The 27,012-nt window shown below is 40.1% G+C and overlaps 2 protein-coding genes across 3 annotated transcripts in view; one reads left to right on the forward strand and one right to left on the reverse strand.

Moving 5' to 3' along the window:
• The window catches only part of cUnh11orf54 (chromosome Un C11orf54 homolog), a 76,395-nt gene extending 57,129 nt beyond the window's left edge, over window positions 1-19,266 (reverse strand). The window contains exon 1 of the mRNA XM_079815664.1: window positions 18,983-19,266. Within this exon, the coding sequence (XP_079671790.1) occupies window positions 18,983-19,049 (67 nt within the window). The 5' untranslated portion in view covers window positions 19,050-19,266. The remainder of the gene's footprint in view (window positions 1-18,982) is intronic.
• A 227-nt stretch (window positions 19,267-19,493) lies between these two features.
• pho (phoenix) overlaps window positions 19,494-27,012 on the forward strand; it is a 70,314-nt gene continuing 62,795 nt past the window's right edge. Inside the window, exons 1-2 of one of the 2 annotated variants that reach the window (XM_079816089.1) lie at window positions 19,504-19,963; window positions 24,479-24,510. Coding sequence is in view for 1 of the 2 variants with exons in the window: in XM_079816088.1 (XP_079672214.1) it covers window positions 19,734-19,963 (230 nt within the window). In the remaining variant the exon portion in view is untranslated. Of the gene's footprint in view, window positions 19,964-24,478; window positions 24,511-27,012 lie in introns of both variants that reach the window. The other variant, XM_079816088.1, reaches the window with a different exon arrangement.

Below are 27,012 nucleotides of genomic sequence, written 5' to 3' on the forward strand. Positions count from 1 at the left end.
AGTTCAAAATCATCCGACATCGTTGGTTTACCTTTTAACTCCCTTTTTTGTAAACGGCGTTTGTCTTAGGGTGTACTCACACTAGCCACTCGAGCGCATTTCACCCTCAAAGCCCAGTTTGTTTGACTAGTGTGAGGGCTCCATTATGTGCCCTGGCTCAGTTCGTTTAGCCGGCCCTGGCCTGCTTGGAAGCGGTGGGCCAGAGCGCGGTTTGGTTGGGCTCGAGCGGGGTTCATATGCAGTGTGAGCGCTAACCAAAAGGGCTGTGTCATTAACAGCAAACACCAAACTATTACTACTTAACAGTGGCGGCTGGTCAATAGAGGGCGCTGGGGCGCCGCCCCCATCAAAATTCCAGAAATATACATGTATACAAAAATGATATAAAAATGAAATAAAAATAAAATAGTTTACTCATACGATGTGCCGGCTGTTAGTAAGAGCCTCAGCATTTAATAAAAACTGGCTTTGATCGGTTAACTATTTTATATGTTCTTCAATATGTTTCATGCGGGAGGGACGCCGGACAAATGGATGTCTATCTGAGTACAAAAATCTACGGGCAGCATGTGACCTAAAGCTGGTCTCTAATTGGCTTCTTAAAGATCCTCCTCCGGACGCAGGTCGCTGCGTCCCAGGCGAATCAGAATTGGATCGTGTAATTTTATCCAATCTGATTGGTTCTCGTCACCTGTCATTCAACTTTACGTTCTTGGCAACTAAAGCGAAAGTGCACGGGCGACACGGTCACTCCGACTCCGCCAAAACCTTGTTAGGATGATCACTTTCATAGAGATGGCAGCAGTTAAACCAAATTCTTTCACAAGGCGTTCGCTGGAAGAAAAAAAAAGGATAAAGGATCCCGGACCAACGCGATTTACAAATCCAGCAGCAGGCCAGTGACAGAGGATGAAGCTGCACTCGGAGCTTCACGCGCTTGTTATGAGAAACTTAGGTGGCTGGCTGGATGTGTTGTTAGCAATGCCCTTTATTGCTTTCCCTGTGTTTTATTTCAAAGTGTTGGTACTGAAGTTTTGTGTTTGTCAACTAATCCTGTAAATTTTGTTGATTTTGCAACATTAAATTATACTTTTAAAATCAACTGGTTGAGGATTTACTTGAGAAATCCATCCAGTATTCGGAATATTATACCGGAGTATGTCTTTTCTCAGTTGGGAGTTTTTTTTGTTTTGTTGTTGATGTAACTTCAGCATTGAGAAGATCCCTGTAGCTCTCTCTAATTTCCACAAACAAGATCTTTTAGCATGGTCTATGATTTTCAAACACAATTTTCTCCAACCAATTACTTTATTTGTAATAATAAGAATATTTGTTATAAACTTAAGTCCTTATTTTTTGAAAACTGGTTTAAGAATGGGATCAATCGGGTTAGCCAATTATTTAATCAGGATTTTTTATTTACTTATCAAGAATTTCTCTCTCACTAGAATATTCCTGTTACTCCAAAACAGTTTGCTATTGTATTTGTTGCTTGCTATCCCTATGTGTCATTGTGCTATTTAAGGGCTATAATAGTTTTTTGACCAGTTCTGAAATGCCTCTCTCAGACCCGGCTGATACACATGAAGTCAGAATATGTTCTAAATCTACATAAAAAAATAATAGGAGATATTAGTTTTCTTTTTCTCAATGATTGTGCTTCCACTCCTCATGTTGTTACAAAATGGACTTTGAGCTTTCATTTCAAGGATGTTTTTTGGGGGTTTTCATTTTTGTGAATCAATATGATTTTTTTTTTTTTTGCAACAATTATTTTGCTTGCAAAATATTTCATCCACAAATGTAAAACTATGATAGTTACCCCCAATTTTTCTCACTTTCAAGAAGATGTTAAGATCTATATTAAATCCTTATCTAGCTCCTGTAACAAAAAGGCTAGTAAAACTGAATGCATGCCCACTTTTTGGTGTTTTTGTATAATTTTATTCAATATCATTATTTTATGTTTTGTGGGGAGGATTGTTATGTTTATGTGATCTTTTTAATTGACATTTCCTCATTTATTTTTTTTAAATATACATAATAATAATAATAATAATAATTAATTACATTTATATAGCGCTTTTCTAGGCACTCACTCAAAGCGCTTTTACATAGAAGGGGGAATCTCCTCAACCACCACCAATGTGCAGCATCCACCTGGATGATGCGACGGCAGCCATATTGCGCCAGTACGCCCACCACACACCAGCTGATTGGTGGAGAGGAGACTGAGGGATGATACCAATCGTATATATATATGGGGATGATTAGGAGGCCATGATGGACAGAGGCCAATGGGCACATTTTTTTGGCCAGGATGCCGGGGTTACACCCCTACTCTTTATCGAAGGACATCCTGGGATTTTTAATGACCACAGAATCAGGACCTCGGTTTAACGTCTCATCCGAAGGACGGTGCTTGTTACAGCATAGTGTCCCCATCACTATACTGGGGCGTTAGGACCCACACAGACCACAGGGTGAGCACCCCCTGTTGGCCTCACTAACACCTCTACCAGCAGCTACCTAGTTTTCCCAATTTGGTCTCCCATCCAGGTACTAACCAGGCTCAGCCCTGCTTAGCTTCAGTGGGAAACCAGTCTCTGGCTACAGGGTGATATGGCTGCTGCTATCTATATATATATCTATCTCTATCTATCTCTATCTATCTCTATCTATCTCTATATATCTCTATATATCTCTATATCTCTCTATATCTCTCTATATCTCTCTATATCTCTCTATATCTCTCTATATCTCTCTATATCTCTCTATATCTCTCTATATCTCTCTATATCTCTCTATATCTCTCTATATCTCTCTATATCTCTATATCTCTATATCTCTATATCTCTATATCTCTATATATCTATATATCTATATCTAGAAAAAAAATGTATGCATGTGTGTGCACTAGGGATGCGAAGATTCCCCGATTCGCTCGGTGCATCGGCTTAAAATGTTAACGATGCGATGCATCGGTTTAAAAAGAAAAATTGGCATTTGAATCGCGATGCATCGTTTCTAACATATCTGCATCGGTAAAACCAGATTTATTTCTTTATAATTATTAGTAGACATACTATACTTTCATTATTTAGAAAGTGAAAAATATTTTTAGATTGTTTTCTCCCCACTAAACTGTTTCACAAGTAAGTCTCCCTTCACTGTTGCGTGAATATGACGTAGCCTATCAAAACACTACAGAGACCGGGGCGTGTCCAGAAAGTCACAGAGCATAGATTAACATGGCAGAGGTAGAGCAGCTGCATCCTCCACCAAGTAATTACAAATCCAGTGTGTGGAAACACTTTGGGTTTTATAAGAAAGCTGGAAATCTTGATAAAACCCATGCAATTTGTAAAATATGTTGTGCCACTATAAAATATACAGGCAGCACGACGAATCTGACAACACACTTGAAGTGCAGACACGTTGTGAGTTTGGAGACGCCGGCCTCCTCCTCCTCCTCTCACTCGGATTTAGCTGAACCTGCTACTGCTAGCGGGATGCTGGGTGAGCAAACGATCAAAACTTTTTTTCAATCGAAGCTGCCTAACAGTTCTGCTCGTTCCAAGGCAATAACCGACGCAATCGCCTTTTTTATCTGTAAAGACATTCAGCCTTACAGCGTTACAGAGAACGAGGGCTTCCAATACCTCCTCCACATCTTGGAGCCGAGGTACCACATACCAGATAGGAAGCTATTCTTCGAGAAACAAATCCCTATTCTGTATGACAAAGTCCGACGAGTGATAGCCGAGTCATTAAGTAGTGCCCAAAGAGTTGCAATTACGGTTGATGGCTAGACGTCTTGCGCCACTGACTCATATATCACTGTCACAGCACACTATATTGACGACGAATGGGTTTTGCAAAACCACGTTCTACAGACTAGAGTGTTCAATGAGGCTCACACGGGGAGTGATCTAGCAGTTTTACTGCAGGACGTTTGCCGCGAGTGGAACATCATTGACAAGAAAACAGCGTTGGTCACTGATGATGCTAGAAACATGATACTGGCAGGAGTCGGTGCTGAGATGGACCCCCATGTGCGATGCATTGCGCACACACTTAATTTGGCTTCGCAAAAATCCCTCAAGGTAGACAGGGTGTCAGAGCTTCTAGCAAAAGTGAGGAAGGTGGTAACATTTTTTTGCAGGAGCCCAAAAGCAACTGAAGTTCTGCGTGAAACACAGGCCCAGTTACAGCTGCCAAACCACAAGCTAATCCATGATGTTTCCAAAAGATGGAACAGTTCTTTTGACATGTTGGAACGTTTTTGGGAGCAGCAGCCTGCTGTGTTGAACACACTGTTGTCAAAGAAGATAAAGAGGAGAGAAAACATGGCCAGCATGACAGAGGAAGACATGACACTAATCCAAGAGGTCATCAAATTGATGTCCCCTCTGAAAGTGGCAACCACACTCCTCAGTGAGGAAAAAACCCCCACCATCTCGATGATCTCCCCAATCCAGGCCAAATTACAGAAACATTTCCAGGCAGATGAGAGAGATCTACCAGTAATTTCCCAGATGAAGGAACGATTCAGAGAGGACTTTGATGGTCGCTATACATATCTCCAAGACCTCCTTCCCTATTCTTCAGCCCTTGACCCACGCTTCAAAGACCTGGCTTTCCTGGATGACAGCGACACCAAGGACATGATATTCATGAAGCTAACTACAGAGGTGGTGAAGATGGATGAAAAGGTAAGAATATACTCAGAATACTGTAGCTAGACTCACACACACACTCTCCCCCCCTACCTCTCTATCATGTATCCATTTGTTACATTTATTTACCTGTGTCTTAAATTATGTCTAGCTAAAGGAAATCTAACAGTTGGTCTTTGGATTATAATAATTATTGTCAGGCAGGGGACAGGAACACACTGAATGAGAGTTAGGCAGCTGAAACAGAAGGTGACAGGAGCCCCCACAGAGAGGAAGAGACAGGTTTACTTTGTTCTAATAGGAAGTTTAGGAACTGTGGCACAAGTAATACAACTACTGTATGTTGATTTGGAGATGCATGTGTTATTAGTCTAATACTGAATGTCAAATGTTTTGCTTTTGTGGTATAGTATTGATTGATTGATAGATAGATATATTTTTTCAACACAACTGATAATCCCCTCTTCTCTTTTGTTCTTAGATGATGTTCCTCCCAAGAAGAAAACGGCCTTGGACCAGATGTTTGGGGATTTCCACACTGCGAGACCACAGACGACAAAGAGCACAAGGGAGAGAACTAAGGAGGAAATTTTAAAGTACAGAGATTGTACTTTCAGCATTGGCAAAGAGCTACCTCTCCATCCCAGCTGCAAGTGTACCCTCTGAAAGAGTGTTTAGCACAGCTGGAGATATAGTTACAGCAAAGCGCATTTTGCTTCATTCTGATCATGTGGATCAACTGATATTTCTTAAGAAAAACCTTAAAAGAGGATATTTAAGTTAAATTTAGTGTTAATCTGAGGAGTCTGGTTTACAGCAGCCTGTGACTGCCTATAGAGATTGCTAATGTGTCGTCATCATGACGTATTCCCAGTGGTAAACGCAAAGCATTTTGGGAATCTGCGGCACAAACGGGCGCCAGTCCTATTGTACAGTCCTATTATTATACAGTCCTATACTATTTGTAGCATGCACGCGTTTTCCGCGCGGCTCGAGCCGCGCCTGAGACGTGCGTCTTGCGCAGGCAGTGTGCACGCTCTAACCTGTTAACATGGGAGCCGAAATAAAAACGGACACGCCACGCTTGCAGTGTCTAGCCGGCCTCACTCACACACACACGCAGGTTTGTTGAATTCTGACTGCATGCAGATAGATGAGAGAGAACGAGGAGTGTGGTTCTTAAAACATTAGCATAACTTTGAACGGACAACAGTTTTCTGCCCCACTTTTACAATCTCCAGGTCCTGGACCCATCCATCTGTAAAAAAGACTGCAGCGACTTGAATTCTGAAAACTTTGTGTGTGTGTGTGTGAACGCACGAACAACACTTAATATCATGTAGTTGTATATATATGGGTGCTGGAAGTTGGGCAAAAGTTTTACGTCACTTGACCAGTCGCTCAGCTCGTAAGGTAGGGGTGTGCATTGGCACTGCCCTCACAATTCGATTCGATTACGATTCACCAGGTAACGATTCGATTCAATTCGATTCTACGATGCATTGCGATGCATCAAAATTCTACTGCACACAACAAGGCAAATTTTTAATCAGTCATGAGGCAATACAAGCAGTCAGATATTGAACAACAGATTGTATAGGCTGCTATGTGTGTATTATCACTCTCCTGTATCTTTGACATAAATGTCATTAAATAAAATAAAATTGAATGGTACAGGGTATTGGATATGGCATTTTCAAACCTGAAAAAGAAAACATAAATCACCGCTTTCTTTGAATGAGAAATGTTTCTCTTCTCTCTGCTTTAGAACCATTTGAAATTATATAGAGCAATAATAACCAACTAAGCCAACTTTTTCCAGCAGTGAACATAAGTGTTTTTTTTTACACACAGTAAAAAGCTCTAAGACAGGGCACTTCATGAACTCCTGTTCAAATATAAATCCGTAATTACAGTCACACTATTGTAACAACAACCACCACCCAGGCACCCAGCAATAAAAATATTCAGTGCAACACACACACAGTAACGTTGACACTAGGGACTCGTCAATTCTCGTGCTTGATTTTAGTGTGGCAGGCGCGTTAGCAGGGCGTAAGCAGTGCATATTTTTTCCGGCGCCCATGTTAACAGACTAGAGCATTCACATCGCACGCGCTGCTCACGCTGATTTAAAGCCACAGTGGATTGTTCTTGATCAAAACGGACCAGATTAACATGGAAAATAACAAATTTCACCATGAAATCATGTAGTGAAGTGCCCCGTGTGTTTCACAATCACCATATGACATCCAGAGCTGTTAAAAAAATTAAAAACACAACACTGCCAGAAGTTTTTGCCCAAACTTCAAAAGCCTGTTTAAATGATTAAAACTAGAAGCATATAGGCCTATTCACTTTAATGTTAATTTACATTTATCATGTGAACTAATTATATACAACAAGTTATATGCATGTGTGGTTGGGACAGAGGGGAACACGGTCGCATTTGCAGCATATGCTGCCCATCATAAATCAAAGCACAAGACAGACGGGGCTCGGAGGAGAAGACCGGAAAATGTGACATAATGTACAATATTTGTCTGTATTTGCAATATCTGCGCGAGACTAACGCTGCCAGTGTGAATCCACAATGGGGGCGCGGGCTCCGGCTCTCCATACCCACCGCTCCGCGTGCGGTGTAAAGCCGGCGTCAGAATCCAAAATGTGCCCAGATGTCCGCTTTCCAAGCTTTGGGTGCGCTTTTCAAGCTTTTTAATTACCCGTCTATCACGGTCATCTCCCTCCGCCTCAGCCATCTCTAATTTTTAATTATTTTCATGCCAGAACACTAGCCTGCTATGCCAGGCCATGTAAACGGGCCAAACATACCCATAATTCTTTGCATTCTGATGACGTTACCGCCCAGTTGGTCACATGTCTTAGCGATCTCTATACTAGTTTTTTTTATTTTATTTTCATTTTTTTTTTACATTTGAATACAGTAATGAAATAACTGAAGGTTTTTTTTTTTTTTTTGGTACTTATTATTGGTTATGTCAAAACAGGTGCTATTTTCTGTTCACTGAGTAAGCCTGTCTGCTAAAAGCACATTCATCTGCTAGCAAGTTATGGAACATTTCTTCAGTTTATCTCTGAGCAGCATCCTTAAATTGTTTCACAGTTAAATGTTTGAGCTGTTAAAAGTTTAAGTGGAGACAGGAAAAAAACATTTGGTTTTATGTATCTTTTTTTTTTGCACTACCAAAGCCTATTTGTGTAAGGGTCATGCACTACAAATCAGAAGGCACTTAATTTATGATTTGTTGTCTGAAACAAAGAAATAAAAGTATCTGTAACATACTGAAATGCATATCATCATATTTGTTTCATTGCATCATACTGCATCGAATCGTGTTGATTCGAATTGAAATCGGATCGCACTGCATCGTAACAGGGGTGTATCGTATCCTATCGCATCGCAAGCTGCTTCATGTATCTTTAATGTATCGTATCGTTGGCTATGCATTGAGATGCGTATCGTATCGGCCTCAGTTATGGAGATGCACATCCCTAGTGTGCACTGATCAGGCAAAACATTATGACCCAATATTGTGTTGGTCTCCCTTTTGCTGCCAAAACAGCCCTGACCCATCGAGGCATGGACTCCACTAGACCCCTGAAGGTGTGGTGTGGTATCTGGCACCAAGATGTTAGCAGCAGATCCTTTAATTCCCGTAAATTGCGAGGTGAGGCCTCCATGGATTGGACTTGCTTGTTCAGCACATCCTACAGGGCTCCAGAGTGCGACTAAATGGTCGCATTTTGCGACTAAAATTTGAGAGTGTGCGACTGAATTTTACATCCAGTCGCACATGTGCGACCAGTAAATTTGCCTGCTGTCGGTACTGGATAAATTAAGAAAATACACTTACTAATTATAATTGGTAGACGTTATGTCTGGCAAATTCTATCTTTGCCAGCCATTTCTATATGAGATAATATTAAATAATTTGTCCGTGATGCATTTTTGCCATTCGCAATCCAGAAGAGAGAGAGAGAGAGAGAGAGAGAGAGAGAGAGAGAGAGAGAGAGAGAGAGAGAGAGAGAGAGCTCTCTCACGTGGAGCTGCAGCGAACACCACAGTCAGCTTAATGAGTGAGGATGGCCAAGAGAACTACACAGAAGTTTAGTCTGCTTAAACTTTAGGGATGTGCTGTGATATTAATCTAATTTTATTTTCGATTTTGGCTTCCAAGAATTATAAAGAGATGATATGAGGTAAAACTATTCCTATAGCAGTGTTCCGTCGAGCGCGACATCCTTCCCTTCACAGTCATGCGCTGTCATTTCTCCCTAAACCAAACGTCAGATTCAGTGATTGTTGTAAACTGCAGTCTCTACTGTTGCTAAACTGCGGGATGTGTGTGATAATAAAGAGCTATTAAATGCACAATAATCCGCGCAAGAGACGCTGTTTCCAACTTCAAGGCGGCTTATGTGTGTGTGCTGCGAAATGGACCGACTTGCACTTAATATTTTAGGCTTCGTGTGCGCGTCTAAACCATCAAATAAACAACAAATAGCCGGTGTCAAATTGACCGGATTGGAGAGTAGTTAATTTAACAGTTTATATCTTAAATGGGCGTAAATAGTTTGGAGAAATAGGAGAATGTGATATTAGTAGTTCTACATTCGATCGGTCTTAAAGGGGCAGCGTCTAATAAACATGCTGACGATTGAGCCATTAATTCGAATCGAACAAAAGGCAAATAGAAAATATTCACATCTCTTGAATTAATAACTTTAGCTTTTATAAGCATTAATCTATCAATTTATATAGTGAAAACTATGCAGTGTTATTTTACATTTCATTACTTTATTAGATTTCTTTGTAGGTTAGTTCTTTACTGTAATATTAATGTTAGCAGACCTTCCGAATGCCTGCACACTGGTCCATTTACAAATAGATGTTTTATATTTTTGTTCAAACTTTGCGGTTTCTTTTGCTATATATATATTTTACTTTTCAGATTATAAAGCCATGTTAATTATGTTCTTAATTATGTTTTTTTTTTTTATAAAAAAAAAAAAAAAGTATAAGAAAAAGAACCGGTAAGAATACTGTTAAAGTACCGGATCGATGAGCAGTATCGGTAAGAGTAGTAATACCATTAAAACCTTAACGATACCGATCCCTATTAGTAATACAGTGGAAATTAGTAGATTTGGTTAGCATGTTGATTTATGGTGTGCGCCCCTAAAATTTCTGGTTGTGCCCCTAAAATTCTCAGTTGGGGGCCACTGTGCTCCAAGTGAAAAAAGTTAGTCTGGAGCCCTTTCCTACAGACTAGATTGGACTGAGATCTGGGGACTTTGGAGGCAAAGTCAACACCTCAAACTCGTGCTCCTCAAACCATTCCTGAACCATTTTTGCTATGTGGCAGGGTGCATTATCCTGCTGAAAGAGTCCACAGCCACCAGGGAATACCGTTTCCATGAAAGGGTGTACATGGTCTGCAACAATGCTTAGGTAAGTGGTACGTGTCAAAGTAACATCCACATGGATGGCAGGATTCAAGTTTCAGCAGAAGATTGCCCAAAGCATCACACTGCCTCCACCAGCTTGTCTTCTTCCCATAGTGCACCCTGGTGCCATGTGTTTCCCAAGTAAGCCACGCAAACGCACCCCGTCATCCATGTGATGTAAAAGAAAACGCGATTCATCAGAACAGGCCACCTTCTTTCATTGCTCTGTGGTCCAGTTCTGATGCTCACGTGCCCATTGTTGGCACTTTCGGCGGTGGATAGGGGTCAGCAATGGGCACCCTGACTGGTCTGCGGCAATGCAGCCCCATACACAACAAACTGTGATCCACTGTGTATTCTGACACCTTTCTATCAGAACCAGCATTAACTTCTTGAGCAATTTTAGCTACAGTAGCTTGTCTGTTTGATCGGACCACACGGGCCAGCCTTCGCTCCCCACGTGCATCAATGAGCCTTGGCCGTCCATGACCCTGTCGCGGGTTCACCACTGTTCCTTCCTAGGACCACTTATGATATATAATGACCACTGCAGACCGGGAACACCCCACAAGACCTGCAGTTTTGGACATGCTCTGACCCAGTCGTCTAGCCATCACAATTTGGTCCTTGTCAAACCCGCTCAAACCCTTACGCTTGGCCATTTTTCCTGATTCTAACACATCAACTTTGAGGACAAAATGTTCACTTACTGCCAAATATATCATACCCACTAACAGGTGCTGTGATGAAGAGATAATCAGTGTTATTCACCTGTCAGTGGTCATGTTAAGCCTGATCAGTGTATATACAGTAAGGAAAATAAGTATTTGAACACCCTGCTATTTTGCAAGTTCTCCAACTTAGAAATCATGGAGGGGTCTGAAATTGTCATCGTAGGTGCATGTCCACTGTGTGAGACATAATCTAAAAAAAAAAATCCAGAAATCACAATGTATGATTTTTTTTAACTATTTATTTGTATGATACAGCTGCAAATAAGTATTTGAACACCTGTCTATCAGCTAGAATTCTGACCCTCAAAGACCTGTTAGTCTGCCTTTAAAATGTCCACCTCCACTCCATTTATTATCCTAAATTAGATGCACCTGTTTGAGGCCGTTAGCTGCATAAAGACACCTGTCCACCCCATAAAATCAGTAAGAATCCAACTACTAACATGGCCAAGACCAAAGAGCTGTCCAAAGACACTAGAGACAAAATTGTACACCTCCACAAGGCTGGAAAGGGCTACGGGGAAATTGCCAAGCAGCTTGGTGAAAAAAGGTCCACTGTTGGAGCAATCATTAGAAAATGGAAGAAGCTAAACATGACTGTCAATCTCCCTCGGACTGGGGCTCCATGCAAGATCTCACCTCGTGGGGTCTCAATGATCCTCAGAAAGGTGAGAAATCAGCCCAGAACTACACGGGAGGAGCTGGTCAATGACCTGAAAAGAGCTGGGACCACCGTTTCCAAGGTTACTGTTGGTAATACACTAAGACGTCATGGTTTGAAATCATGCATGGCACGGAAGTAGGGCTGTGCAATTAATCGAATTTCGATTTCGATTTTGCCTCCCAACGATCACCAAAAATAGTACAATCGAGAAAAAACGATTATTTTGCCTTGCGTTCTGAATGAAACGCGCATGCGCTCATCCGCCCCTCCCGAAGCCACAAACTTTCTCAGATCGGGAGTCTCGTGTGCATATCATCCGCTGGAATTTAAAAACTCTGCGCGAGTAAAGATGGCAGAAGGAGGGCAGTTACAGCAGCGTTTGGTGAGCAAAAAAGGCAAAACCAACTCCGTTGTCTGGGAACAGTTTGGCTTCGAGGAATTAGACGACGAGCAGAAACATGCGACGTGCAAGATTTGCTACATGGTAGTGGCTGCAACGCAAGAGAACACCACGAATTTGTTTAACCACTTGAAAATTAAACAGAGTGACCTATGACAATCTAATAAAGAAACAAAAACTGACGAGAGCAGGGGTGCCGTGTAAACGTCCTTTTTTCCCCTCATATTTTTCAAATAATTCTCTCTTTGTAAACTTTGTTCAATGCATGCGAGTGCTGCCGTATGTTTGAATATGACCAGTCGTTTTCACCGTCATCACCCGGGTTTAGTGCCAGAAGACGCGAATGAGAAGCCGCGCGCGCTGTGAGGAAATGTATCTCTGTGCGCTCATCCGAGAGCGCGCACACGTCTCACAGCGCGCAAATATCGAGTTCTCTTTCAAGTCTAGCTCTTAAACGGACAAACTCACACAAAACGTATGTCAACATGTCCATCTTGATGAGTATCCTAGCAGACATAGTCTGTATATGCCTTAAGTGAACTTTATACAGTCGATAAAGACGACGCATATCCGATCCGGATTGAATAGCTTTTGTAAGTTTAATAGGATTCATCTTTAATTTATGCACTCAAATATGCAATGTTATTTTACATTTGAGACATTTCTGTACCTGAAAACTAAGGTTAGACGTACCTGAAAAGCATATCTAGCCGAACCATATTGTTGATCTTATTTATTTGTGATTATCATTTTTACATTAATACTTTTATACTTTGATTTGAATATATGTTATATTATTTATTTTAATAGTTCAAAAAGTACAACAAATGTTACAATTTCAATTGAATTGTTGAAAGGTGTATTTTTAATAAATACAACACATTCCCAAAGTCATGTGAAATAATCGTGTTACATAATCGTGATTTCAATATTGACCAAAATAATCGTGATTATGATTTTTTCCATAATCGAGCAGCCCTACACGGAAGGTTCCCCTGCTTAAACCAGCACATGTCCAGGCCCGTCTTAAGTTTGCCAATGACCATTTGGATGATCCAGAGGAGTCATGGGAGAAAGTCATGTGGTCAGATGAGACCAAAATAGAACTTTTTGTTCATAATTCCACTAAACGTGGTTGGAGGAAGAAGAATGATGAGTACCATCCCAAGAACACCATCCCTACTGTGAAGCATGGGGGTGGTAGCATCATGCTTTGGGGGTGTTTATCTGCACATGGGACAGGGCGACTGCACTGTATTAAGGAGAGGATGACCGGGGCCATGTATTGCAAGATTTTGGGGAACAACCTCCTTCCCTCAGTTAGAGCATTGAAGATGGGTCGAGGCCGAGTCTTCCAACATGACAATGACCCGAAGCACACAGCCAGGATAACCAAGGAGTGGCTCTGTAAGAAGCATATCAAGGTTCTGGCGTGGCCTAGCCAGTCTCCAGACCTAAACCCAATAGAGAATCTTTGGAGGGAGCTCAAACTCCGTGTTTCTCAGCGACAGGCCAGAAACCTGACTGATCTAACGAAGATCTGTGTGGAGGAGTGGGCCAAAATCCCTCCTGCAGTGTGTGCAAACCTGGTGAAAAACTACAGGAAACGTTGGACCTCTGTAATTGCAAACAAAGGCTACTGTACCAAATATTAACATTGATTTTCTCAGGTATTCAAATACTTATTTGCAGCTGCATCATACAAATAAATAGTTAAAAAATCATACATTGTGATTTCTGGATTTTTAAAAAAAATGATGTCTCTCACAGTGGACATGCACCTACGATGACAATTTCAGACCCCTCCATGATTTCTAAGTGGGAGAACTTGCAAAATAGCAGGGTGTTCAAATACTTATTTTTCTCACTGTATGTAGGCCTATTTGTGTATACAGCTCTGGAAAAAAATTAAGAGACCACTCAACATTGAGATATGTTAACGTGAACTTTGGAACGCAGCGAAATGCGAAACTTGACACATTTGCATGCGTTTGCGGCCAGGGTTTGCGGTCTGATGCATTAGCATGCGTTGGGCCTATGAATATGAGAATGAGGAGATACGTCATGGTGTCACGTGACAAATTGGGCGGAGTCTGAGCCCATCCACCATTTTGGGATCCCACGCTATCAGTTGCCATTGTAAGAGCAATAGAGATCAAAGCAGGAAAGACGGCTCGAGGAATTATCATTGCGGCGTTTAAGCAGAGAAATTACGAGAAAACTTAGAAGAAATGGAGAAGAGGTCTCTTACAGGGAGAAACTTACTACCAGCGCCAAGCTGAGGTATTTAGAGAAGACATTCATTTCAAAAACATTGACCCATACGAGCTGCCGCAGCAGAACTCAGAACTCTTTACCACCTTGCACTGAAATGTTTCTATAAATATATTTCCTGTGCATTCTGAATAATAAATAAATATATCTCCCCACTATCCTGCAGCAGTCCAGTGCTCGTCCTCATTAGCAGTGTTTTTCTCTTACTGATCATATTTTATACCTGTTGAGTTTACATTTTTTAAATGAATTTGACTAAAAATTAAAATGATCGTTTGTGTGCTGGTGCTTTTATTCCAGCCTTCTTAAAGGGTTAGTTCACCCAAAAATGAAAATTCTGTCATTAATTACTCACCCTCATGTCGTTCGACACCCGTAAGACCTCCGTTCATATTCGGAACACAAATGAAGATATTTTAGTTGAAAGCTGATGGCTGAGAAAGGCTTCAGATAGGCCTCCATTGACATTCAGTACATTTATACTCCCAAGACCCATAAAAGGCACTTAAAACGTTGTTACAAAGTCCATCTCACCACAGTGGCTCTACAATAATTTTACGATGCGACGACAATAGTTTTTGTGTGCAAAAAAAAAATCAAAATAACACCTTTATCCAACTTGTTATTGTCTTCCGTGTATGCCTCCACGACGCATGCGCGAGAATATGACGTAGCGCCGGCGTTCGGGAATCCATGAAATGCACACTTAAGCCCCATTTTGTCAACTACGCCGAGACCTAAAGCACGATCAATGTAGAATCCAACAGCTTAGACACGCGCGTCTTCCTCTGCTTGTAAACAAATCGCTTCTGGGTCATGTGTCCGAACGCCGGATCTGCGTCATATTCTCGCCCATGCGTCGTGGAAGCACACTCGGAAGACAATAACAAGTTGGATAAAGGTGTTATTTTGATTTTTTTTGCGCACAAAAACTATTGTCGTCACATCGTAAAATTATTGTAGAGTCACTGTGGTGAGATGGACTTTGTAATGACGTTTTAAGTGCCTTTTATGCATCTTGGGAGTGTAAATGTACTGAATGCCAATGGAGGCCTGATTGAAGCCTTTCTCAGCCATCAGCTTTCAACAAAAATATCTTCATTTGTGTTCCGAATATGAACAGAGGTCTTACGGGTGTCGAACGACATGAGGGTGAGTAATTAATGACAGAATTTTCATTTTTGGGTGAACTAACCTTTTAAGTACAGGGCTCCAGACTAACTTTTTTCACTAGGAGCACAGTGGCCCCCAACTGAAAATTTTAGGGGCACAACCAGAAATTTTAGGGGCGCACACCGTAAATCAACATGCTAACCAAATCTACTAATTTCCACTGAATTACTAATAGGGATCGGTATCGTTAAGGTTTTAATGGTATTACTACTCTTACTGATACTGCTTATCGATCCGGTACTTTAACAGTATACTTACCGGTTCTTTTTATTATACTTTATATTTAAAGGTCCTGTTCTTCGTGATCCCATTTTTCAAACTTTAGTTAGTGTGTAATGTTGCTGTTAGAGCATTTATAATACCTGTAAAATTATAAAGCTCAAAGCTCAATGCCAAGCGAGATATTTTATTTAACAGAAGTTCCCTTTCAAAGCCTACAGCGAACGGCTGGTTAGGACTACATCCTGGTATTTCCTGCTTTAATTACGTCAGTAGAGCAGTATGTCGACTAACCTCCGCCCACAAGAACGCGCGAAAAAGGGGGCGTGGTCTTGTTGCTCCCGCGTGGAGAATAGGAAGTGTTGCGTTAGGTTGCGTTCGTATAGTTTGTTTGTTGCCATGTCGTCGAGGCGCTGTTATTTTCATCCCGGAGTCAAGTCACCTTTGTTTGGCTTTCCCAGGGACGCTGTACTTAGAGATCATTGAGCGCATGCATCCCCGTTATGGTGAGAGGCGTGACCTTTCCGGTAACGTGCGCTCTGCGTGCCCTAAGCTGCTGTCGAATCACAACACGGGAACCGCTGGCCCAATCAGAACTCGTTACGTATTTCTGAAGGAGGGACTTCATAGAACAGGGAAATGTTTCAAGCCGTTTTGAGGACCGTCAAAACAGCAGTATACAGATAAGTAAATTGTGTGAAAAATACTGTGTTTTTTTACACGCGAAACATGAACACATGTTATATTGCACACTGTAAACACAATCAAAGCTTCAAAAAAACACGAAAAACGGGACCTTTAAATAAACAAAACAAAAAAAAACATAATTCAGAACATAATTAACATGGCTTCATAATCTGAAAAGTAAAATATCTATAGCAAAAGAAACCGCAAAGTTTGAACAAAAATATAAAACATCTATTTGTAAATGGACCAGTGTGCAGGCATTCGAAAGGTCTGCTAACATTCGAGTAAAGAACAAACCTACAAAGAAATCTAATAAAGTAATGAAATGTAAAATAACACTGCATAGTTTTCACTGTATAAATTGATAGATTAATGCTTATAAAAGCTAAAGTTATTAATTCAAGAGATGTAAATATTTTCTATTTGCCTTTTGTTCGATTCGAATTAATGGCTCAATCGTCAGCAGGTTTATTAGACGCTGCCCCTTTAAGACTGATCGAATGTAGAACTAAGAATATCATATTCTCCTATTTCTCCAAACTATTTACGCCCATTTAAGATATAAACTGTTAAAATAACTACTCTCCAATCCGGTCATTTTGACACCGGTTATTTGATGGTTTAACGCGCACACGAAGCCTAAAATATTAAGTGCAAGTCGGTCCATTTCGCAGCACACACGCATAAGCCGCCTTGAAGTTGGAAACAGCGTCTCTTGCGCGGATTATTGTGCATTTAATAGCTCTTTATTATCAAACACATCCCGCAGTTTAGCAACAGTAGAGACTGCAGTTTACAACAATCACTGAACCTGACGTTTAGTTTAGCTTTAGGGAGAAATGACAGCGCAAGGCTGTGAAGGGAAGGATGAGCTCGACGAACACGGCTATAGGAATAGTTTTACCTCACACCATCTTTTTATAATTCTTGGAAGCCAAAATCGAAAATAAAATTAGATTAATATCACAGCACATCCCTAAAGTTTAAGCAGACTAAACTTTTGTTTAGTTCTTGGCCATTGTAACTCATTAAGCTGACTGTGGTTTTGTCTTCGCTGTAGCTCCACGTGAGAGAGCGCGCTCGCTTTCTCTCTCTTCTGGATTGCGAATAGCAAAAATGCATCACGGACAAATGGTTTCATATTATCTCATATAGAAACGGCTGGCAAAGATAGAATTTGACAGACATCTATCAATTATAATTAGTACGTGTATTTTCTTAATTTCTTCAGTACCGACAGCAGGCAAATTTACTGGTCGTACATGTGCGGCTGGATGTAAAATTCAGTCGCACACTCTCAAATTTTAGTCGCAAAATGCGACCATTTAGTCGCACTCTGGAGCCCTGAAGTAGAATGAATGCTCGGTACGTGCCTTAAATGAATGTAACGTTAACAATGTTAAATTTGCGCACAAAAACTATTGTCGTCGCATCGTAAAATTATTGTAGAGTCACTGTGGTGAGATGGACTTTGTAATGACGTTTTAAGTGCCTTTTATGCGTCTTGGGAGTGTAAATGTACTGAATGCCAATGGAGGCCTATCTGAAGCCTTTCTCAGCCCTCAGCTTTCAACAAAAATATCTTCATTTGTGTTCCAAATATGAATGGAGGTCTTACGGGTGTCGAACGACATGAGGGTGAGTAATTAATGACAGAATTTTCATTTTTGGGTGAACTAACCCTTTAAGTAGAATGAATGCTCGGTACGTGCCTTAAATGAATGTAACGTTAACAATGTTAAATATTGAATTCATCTTAAACAGTGATGCACACAGTAGAGGAAATGACAGTCAACTAGGCCTACCTTGAATATTAATTAAGTGTTTTGGGCATAAACATGTTTATAACATACAGTAAAATGATTAACAATGAAAAATGACAGAACAGTGATCAACATGTTTAATACAAATAAATTAAGGTTCGTATTCATCAAGTGTCTCACACTTCAGCATCGCGATCATTAGTTTAGACCATGACCACCACACCCTGTGGTGAAATAATGGCGTACGTTTACCAGCCGCTGCTTTCTCCGATCGGCTTGGGTGGATTAAAACTAACTAATCATCAGAATATCTCTTCTCCAGTCTCTGTCCGAATACATTACCTGGCGGGAAAAAAACAAAACAAAAACAAACAAAAAAAAAAAAATACAAAAAAAACCTGGTGGGTATCCTCCCAAAATGGCGGAAAGGGGAGGATGCCGTGATATTTGGGGGCGGGGCGCTGTGTCGTGACGACATCTCATTCTCAATAGTGTGTGACCATCCCATATTAGAAAGAAAATACTATCGCAAATTTCGTTTCATGCCGACTTTAAAAATAAATGTTATCCATTGATTCTTCAATTCCTCAGCCTTTTATTTAATAGGATTTCATTTTTAGATAATTATTTTTTGATGCCCTTCATTTCTTTAAAATAGCCTACTCTCAAATATGATGGTACTGTAATACACATATACTATAACTTTCTGTTTTAAATTATTGCTACATCTTTGTTTTGTTTTTACGCCTTGAATTTCGCTAGTCTGTGCGTAAAGATCCAAATGATTAATAGGCATGTTGAACTTTGGACTCATTTGGTGTCATTTGGATTTACTCAAGCACAATGCAAGAAAAATAGTTAGCCTACATGCAACAACAATACCCATACATGCACACATTAAAATGAAATGCGATTATTACCCTGACATAATTCCTCGAGATTTGGAACATGCAGCTGGAACTTCTCGGTCTTGCTTGTGTTTGCCATCCGTCTTGGTGTGTGCGTGTATTAATCTGTCAGATGGTTTCGAAACACTGCTTCATGAAGCTTCAAAACCTTTACGAATATTTTGTTACGAATCCGTGGTTTTTCCAATCATTCGCGCTTGCTTCATAAAGACTTTTTAAACCTTTACGAATCTTTTGTTTCGAATCAGTGGTTAGGAGCACATCATCAAACTGCCAAGTCACGTGATTTAAGTAAACGAGGCTTCCTTACGTCATAACCGTTTCAATGGTTCGCCGCTAGGGGCGATGATCTCTAACAATGATTTTATAATTTTATAAAGTGACTTCATATTTAATGGTATTATTATGATTTGCTAATTGTATTTAATTGATTACATTTTCAATAAAACATTTGCAATTGCCTTGTAAAAAGTGTTTTATGCTTGTTTTTCCGCTGATCATGGCGTGCGCATGCGCTTCAAACACTTCAGCTTATGCATTTCCTGGGAGGAAGTGCATGGCGCCCGCCATATGAACACATGTGGATATGTTTGGCATAGAAGTTTCTTTTTTTACCAGTACTTTTGTGTTCATGCTTGATCTGTTTCAGGAACAGCCCATGTCTCATAAGCGCCCGTCAGAAGTGCTACAAATCGGTGATAATAGATATCACGCAAGTCTACGAATACATGACAATTCTCATGTCATATTAAATTAAATAACCATGGCTCTAAGTAGCGAAGACGTCAGAACGCAAATTGAGTCGCCGAACACGCAGCAGATCGTGCCGGTTATGGCGCACGTTAGTGATCTGATCGAATTGGATCCGCACTCGGAGCTATTCCTCGAAACACCTCCGCCTGATGTTGTGAGTTCTATCAATGCTTGCTTTGAGCAGTTCACCAGCACCTTGGAGAGGAGAAGAGATGCTTCAGTCCACAAATCTTCGGACAGGTAAAAAAGAAGAAGAGATAATATATATATATATATATATATATATATATATATATATATATATATATATATATATATATATATATATATATATATATATATATATATATATATATATACATACACTGTATTTTTCCTGTGAAAATAATTTATTCATGCCTTAACCTTTCATGCATGAATTATGAAAACCTCAGTCAGGATTTAACCCCTATGTACTTTTGTTGCTCTTAGCCACGAAAAACAAAATTTGAAATGTAATTTTTTAAACACATTTTTCAAAGAGATTTTCAGTATGCATTTATGGTTTGAATTGAAAATATATTGTATAAACTTTGTCGGCGTCGTGTAATAGCTGGGGGCGTGGCGTGGGGTAAAACAGTCAATTTCCCCACATTGTAAATGCATGGGGTTAACCCAGTTTAGCCTGTGTAGAATCACTTTTTTAGATATATAGAAAAACTGAGCCATATTGGGTGAGATTGTCCGTACAGTATCTGTGACTGATAAACGACCCAACAGAATCAATGGCCAGAGGTGTCATTTTCTCATCAAAATACATGCTGCTACACCGACCCCCATATAGGTATGGCATGCCAACTTCATAAATCACCAGGGGCCGGTTTTAAAATTTCACATTTAAAGAAATCTAGCGTTTGGTCATGTCTAAATATGTATTTAAATGCAAAACCTAAAAATATGTAAGCAGTTATGATCTGCAATACTTTGAGCAACCAGACTAGACACATGTATATGTATTAAAGAGCCATTCAGGCACGTGGGGCCTGTACCATGATGGTAGGTTAACAAACTCAGGGTTACAGGATTAGTTTAGAGTTGACAAGACCAAACCAATCTATTTGGGCTTTGTGTGTCCCATGATGCTGATCATCAGCTTTCTCTGTCAACTCAGGCTTTGATCTGGAGTTTAGGAGTTTAGCTGTGACATCAGCAGTGAACAGCCAATCACATGCTGTGGATCAGTAAAACTGAGATTCACTTCTCGCGAGAGAAGCAGCAAGATTCATTTCTCTCTTCTGTAGAATTGAAAAATATTAAGAATTTAAACAAATTTACACAGCAAGAAGAAAAGAGCTGTCAATAAAAGAGTATAACTTAAAGAAAATATTCACTACATCAATGCAAGTAAAAGTTATGAAGTTAGTTTAGTTGATATATAGAGAATTGAGTAATGTAGAAATTCTTATAGCTTTATTTATTGATTTTAAAGCTTATTTGTATGACCTTTGTATAGGCTATTTATATTAATTTTAACTAAGTGCCTATTAATGATTGATTAACTAAAATGATACATGTGTAATTGAATACGGTATAATAATTACATAAATTATATCTAAATCATTCAAAATTATTATTATTATAAATAAGCATTGTTAAAAGCCAGACACTTTAGTCTTTAATAGCCATTTGCTATGTAGTGACCTTTAATTTGGAGTAGAAACAGGGGGAGTGACTTTATTGCAGTAGAGGTGTGTCACTTTGCTCACAGCTGATTGGTCCAATTTCAGTTTGATCTCTTATCCAGAACATAACATGCCCTGGAGCAGGTTAGCCGTGGAGCGTAAGTTACTATGGAGATGAACACCGCTAAAAGCCAAACCACTTTAATGGTACCTAAAACCCAGGATTAGCACAAACTAAGCTTAAACATATCTGGCTAGCCAGCTAAACTGGCTTCATGGTATAGGCCCCTGGTGGGTAATGGCATTACAAATAAAAAATATTATTTTTCCAGCCACAAAATGACTCTAATTTGCCCTTTTGCATTGGAATTCTCTATTTTAACCTTAATTACTACACTAATTGTAATATAAATAATAAAAACATATTTTAAGTGGTCATTAATGGACCATAATTATTGCAAAAATAGTAGGCCTATTTAGTACCAAAAGATATCCTCAAAATATTCAATAAATATTATTAAACTAAAATATAGAACATTTATTTAATTGAAAAATAGTGTAAAAAGGTGTATGGTCACATTTGATCACCGATGAGTATGAGTAGGGGTGTGCATTGGGACTGGCCTCACAATTCGATTACGATTCACCAGGTAACGATTCGATTCAATTCGATTCTACGATACATTGCGATGCATCAAAATTCTACTGCACACAACAAGGCAAATTTTTAATCAGTCATGAGGCAATACAAGCAGTCAGGTATTATCACTCTCCTGTATCTTTGAAATAAATGTCATTAAATACAATTTAATTGAATGGTACAGGGTATTGGATATGGCATTTTCAAACCTGAAAAAGAAAACATAAATCACTGCTTTCAGTGCTTTGAATGAGAAATGTTTCTCTTCTCTGCTTTAGAACCATTTAAAATTAAATAGAGCAATAATAACAGCCAACTTTTTCCAGCAGTGTACATAAGTGTTTTAATTAATCAGTAATCTCCCTCCGCCTCAGCCATCTTGATTGTTGTTGTTGTTATGACCCCGGAAGTAATTGAAACTTCACAACTTTATTGTCCAACTCAAGGCCAGAAAATAAACAATGACATGATCGATTATGGCACTTAGCCGCATCGATGCTGAATCGTGCATGCCCCGCATTGCGATGCATTGCCGAATCGATTATTGTTGACACCACTAAGTATGAGTGTGACCAATTAGTAAGGAATAGGGCCTACCTGAGGCTAAATACAAGAAAAACATTAAAGGGGTAGTTCACCCAAAAATGAAAATTTGCCCATAATTTACTCACCCTCAAGTCATTCTAGGTGTATATGACATTCTTCTTTCAGACGAATAAAATCTGAGTTATATTACATAAATCCAGGCTAATCCAAGCATTAGAATTTGATTCATAGTTGCTCTGTTTTTGAAGTCCATAAAAAGTGCATCTGTCCGTCAAATAACATGCTCCACGCGGCTCCTGGGTGTTAATAAAGGCCTTCTGAAGCGAATCGACGCATTTGTGTAAGAAAAATATTCATATTTAAAACTTTATCAACTAAACTTTCGACCGACTGCCTTCCATGGAAAAGTGTTGAATGTTGAAAGGGAAACTGAAGATGCGTACATGACGTCATGACGAGCGTACCTGGTTGCGTTAGTCTTTCGATCGGCAGGGGAACTTTCAACAATTTTTCCATAAATTGAACCGCGAAAGCGGTCGGTCGAAAGTTTACTTGATAAAGTTTTAAATATGGATATTTTTCTTACACAAGCGCATCGATTCGCTTCAGAAGGTCTTTATTAACACCCCGAGCCGCGTGGAGCATGTTATTTGATGGGCAGATGCACTTTTTATGGACTTCAAAAACAGAGCAACTATGAATCCAATTCTAATGCTTGGATTAGCCTGGACTTTAGGATCCGCTAAGGCTAAGCCATTCAAATGTATCAGCTCTGCTTTGTGTGGAACTATTGAGCGCTCCATGAACCACGTGACCGCACGCACCACCGGGAGATGAGAGCATGTCGCAACTCTGTAGGCGTTTCTCAATGTCAAGGAAGAATCCTCAGAAGCCAGAATTCCGAGGATGCTACGTCATCGACGTCCGTTGAAGGACTGTTCCAATGTCGATGATCCTCGGAATTTCAACCAAGGTCTGAGTCCTTCGTTCGAAAAATATGCCATATACAGGAAAGGATGCATACGAGTAGACTTCACGCTCTTCGCGCTCTCAAATCACCCACAATCCTATGCGCGCAGCTTTGCTATCTTGTTAAAAAAATACAAATATCGGACGATGGCAGAATCGGAGCGTTAACGGGGCAATATGCTTTCAAGTGTAAGTTTTTACGTTACCAAACATTTGTTATAACCGTAGTAAATATAAGTAAAGTTTAACGTTTAAATGCCAGTACAAATTACTACCGTATTGATATTATACAAATTACGTTATTGATGGCTAACGGACCTTTTCACTGACTTAATGACGCAATGCTTGCTAGCCTGTTCCATTTACATGTTCTCCGAATGCTAAAGAGGAGCCTCGCCTAGCCTCGGAAGGAAGTGACTTGGAAGGACCAGTCCTGCAGAGGAAGTATCCTTGACATTGAGAAACACCTTGTTTTTCCACGCCTCTGGCTTTAACTGTTATACCACATTAGCGCCAAAACGCTATTTATTGTTTGAATTTTGTATTCAATTTTAAAAGCTTAGACTTTCAAGTTTCATATCAAAAGCAGGTTTTGAGAGAAAGAGAGAGAGAGAGAGAGAGAGAGAGAGAGAGAGAGAGAGAGAGAGAGAGACGCATGAGTGATAGAGAGATGGAGGGAGAGCAGGGAAAGGAAATGAACGAACGAATGTGTTTGAAATAGCGTTAAAAAGTTAATGAATTACGATGCGCAATGTGGCGGCCGGTGTTGATTCTGTGGCGCACCGCCACAAATTAGTCTATGTGTGGGAAATACTTTATATAAATATATTGAATAAACAGTACACATAAGACCTGGGACCCCTTTCAGAAAGGAGGTTAAGTGAAAACTTTGAGTATGTTAACCCTGAAATAAGGGAAACTCTGGGTTTTCTGTTTCAGAATGGGAGGTATGTCAAACCCGGGAAAGCAGGGTAAGTCAAGCCCGTTTCTAAAAGAGAGGTAACTTTTATACTCAGAGTCAGTTACCAGGGTAACTTACTCTGTGAACCTAACCTGGTCAGGAGCAGGTTTTCTTTGGTAAACCCAGAGTTTCTTTCAGTCTCCTCCCCCTTTTTAAAACTCCAGCTGTGTTTAAATACTTAATTCATTCATTTAAACGCCACAAATGCTTTTCTTACTGAGTATTTTGGTCGTATTTTAAGAAATAAATTTAATCTAAATCTAAAGTAAGCAAAGTTTACTTAAAACAAATTAAATTATCTGCCATTAGACAAACATACATAGTAAGAAAAGCATTGTTTGCAGTGCAGGAACATTCATTCATTGCTCATATTTTCATCATGAGGACTAGGGCTGTCACTTTACATTCGAAAATTGATTGCACAATCGATCGGGCCAACCAACACAAGTTTCGAAAACGAAAATAGGGAATCGATTTTAACCAAACATGTACACTATTATTTTTGAACGAATTAAACAAATAAAAAAGTTATTAACAGGTATTATTAATATGTTGAAATAAAACTTGCATGTGTTCATATTGTGACAATGCTGTGTGCTAGGGCTGCACGATTCTTGCTAAAATGTGAATCACGATTTTTCTCCATGGGAATTGAGATCACGATTCTCTTACACGATTCTCATTTTTTCTTATACTTAAAAAAAAAATGAATCAATTTTAAATAAAAGTAATTAGTTACAATTAAATTAAAATGTAGAAACAACAAATGTAGACAGACTAGATCAGGGTACCCGCGGGATCTTAAAAAGTCTTAAATGTCTTTAAATTTCAAAATCAAAATTTTAGGCCTTAAAAAGTCTTAAAAGCGCTGAAGTATTGAGTTCTAGGTCTTAAATAATTTTAAACGGGTCTTAATTTTCCTACGTCCATGTAACGCTAGCTCTTGCTCATTGAAATTCTCCGGCAGCGCTTTAGTGTGTGTGTGTGTGTGTGTGTGTGTGTGTGTTGTAGTTCATTCTTTCGCTAGTCCAACTATAGTTCGCTGTTTTACAACTACAAATGAGACCAGCATGCATCTTATATTGCAGCCAATCAGCTTTCATGTTATTGGCGCGAGGCTTTTGGATTGTACCACAGACACATCAAACTGATTTTATTCTTCAGCTTCAGTTCTTCCAGTTCACGCGATCCTGAAAGCGAAGGCGAATCTTTCTTACCTGCCATCTCGCATAATGACCAAATAAGAGTATGATATTCCTGATAGCACTAAAAAAAGCGATGTAAACCCCGAACTGATTCGCTACTGCCACACAGACAGATGTCAGACTGGCTGCGGATTCTGTGCACGCGTTTGCCGCCTGTCAGCGCTCACGCGAGTGAACCGAATGTGTTCTATTTCTAGGCGCATTACTGTAGGTCTTAAAGTGAAAGTAACCCAATATAGCTTAGCCTATACCCACTCCTGTCTGTGTAGTTCATATTAATCAAACAACAACAACAACAGGGAAAAACAAACAGTAGCCTACCTAAAGTAAAGCATGTAAAGTTTGTATCTGTATATTTAAAGGGGTGGTAAACCACGATTTCACTATTCTAACTTAAGCTAGCGTGTAATGTTGCTGCTTTAGCATAAACAACATCTGCAAAGTTACAACGTTCAAAGTTTAAAGCAAAGGGAGATATTTGCTTTTAAAGAAATCAGTTTCTAAGAACTACAGCAAACGGCCAGTAGGCGACTACACACATTCCTCCAGGGTTGGTGACATCAACAGGCTCAATATTTACATAAACCCCTCCTCCGAGAATATTAAATAAGGGGGGGTGAGGCCATTTTGTATCGCGGCGCTGTTGTGGTATAGTTAGGCTGGAGTGTTGTTGCCGCGATGCAGAGGAAACGCTGTTATTTTCATCCGGATTGCAGGTCTGGGGTACTTGCTCTGTTCAGCCTTCATAGGGACAGGGGTGCGTTGCAGAGCGTTTAACATACAGCATGTTGCACGTGTGTTTGAGACAGCGGGGAATCAGGCGCGCGCAGGGCTCCCTGCAGCACATCTAACAAAGGAAAACATCCACCGTCTTCGCGATTTCAATGCCGGATTTGCACAACGTCAGCTGCATAAGACAAACACTGCCAGTGTGTGAATGGGAATGCATGACGCGCGCGGGGCTCCCTCCCGCAGCAGTTTTTCACGGAGGAAAACTTTCACAATGTTCGCGAGTTCAACACCGGGTTTGCACAACGTCAGCAGCATAAGACAGCCAGTGTGTGAATGCACGACGCGCGCGGGGCTCCCTCCCGCAGCACATTTCACGGAGGAAAACTTTCACAATGTTCGCGAGTTCAACACCGGATTTGCACAACGTCAGCTGCATAAGACAAACACTGCCAGTGTGTGAATGCACGACGCGCGCGGGGCTCCCTCCCGCAGCACATTTCACGGAGGAAAACTTTCACAATGTTCGCGAGTTCAATGCAGGATATGCACAACGGCTTGACCTGAAAGCTGGATTT

Source organism: Gobio gobio, assembly GCF_949357685.1.
Source record: "Gobio gobio genome assembly, chromosome: 4".
In the NCBI taxonomy this organism is placed as follows: Eukaryota; Metazoa; Chordata; class Actinopteri; order Cypriniformes; family Gobionidae; genus Gobio; species Gobio gobio.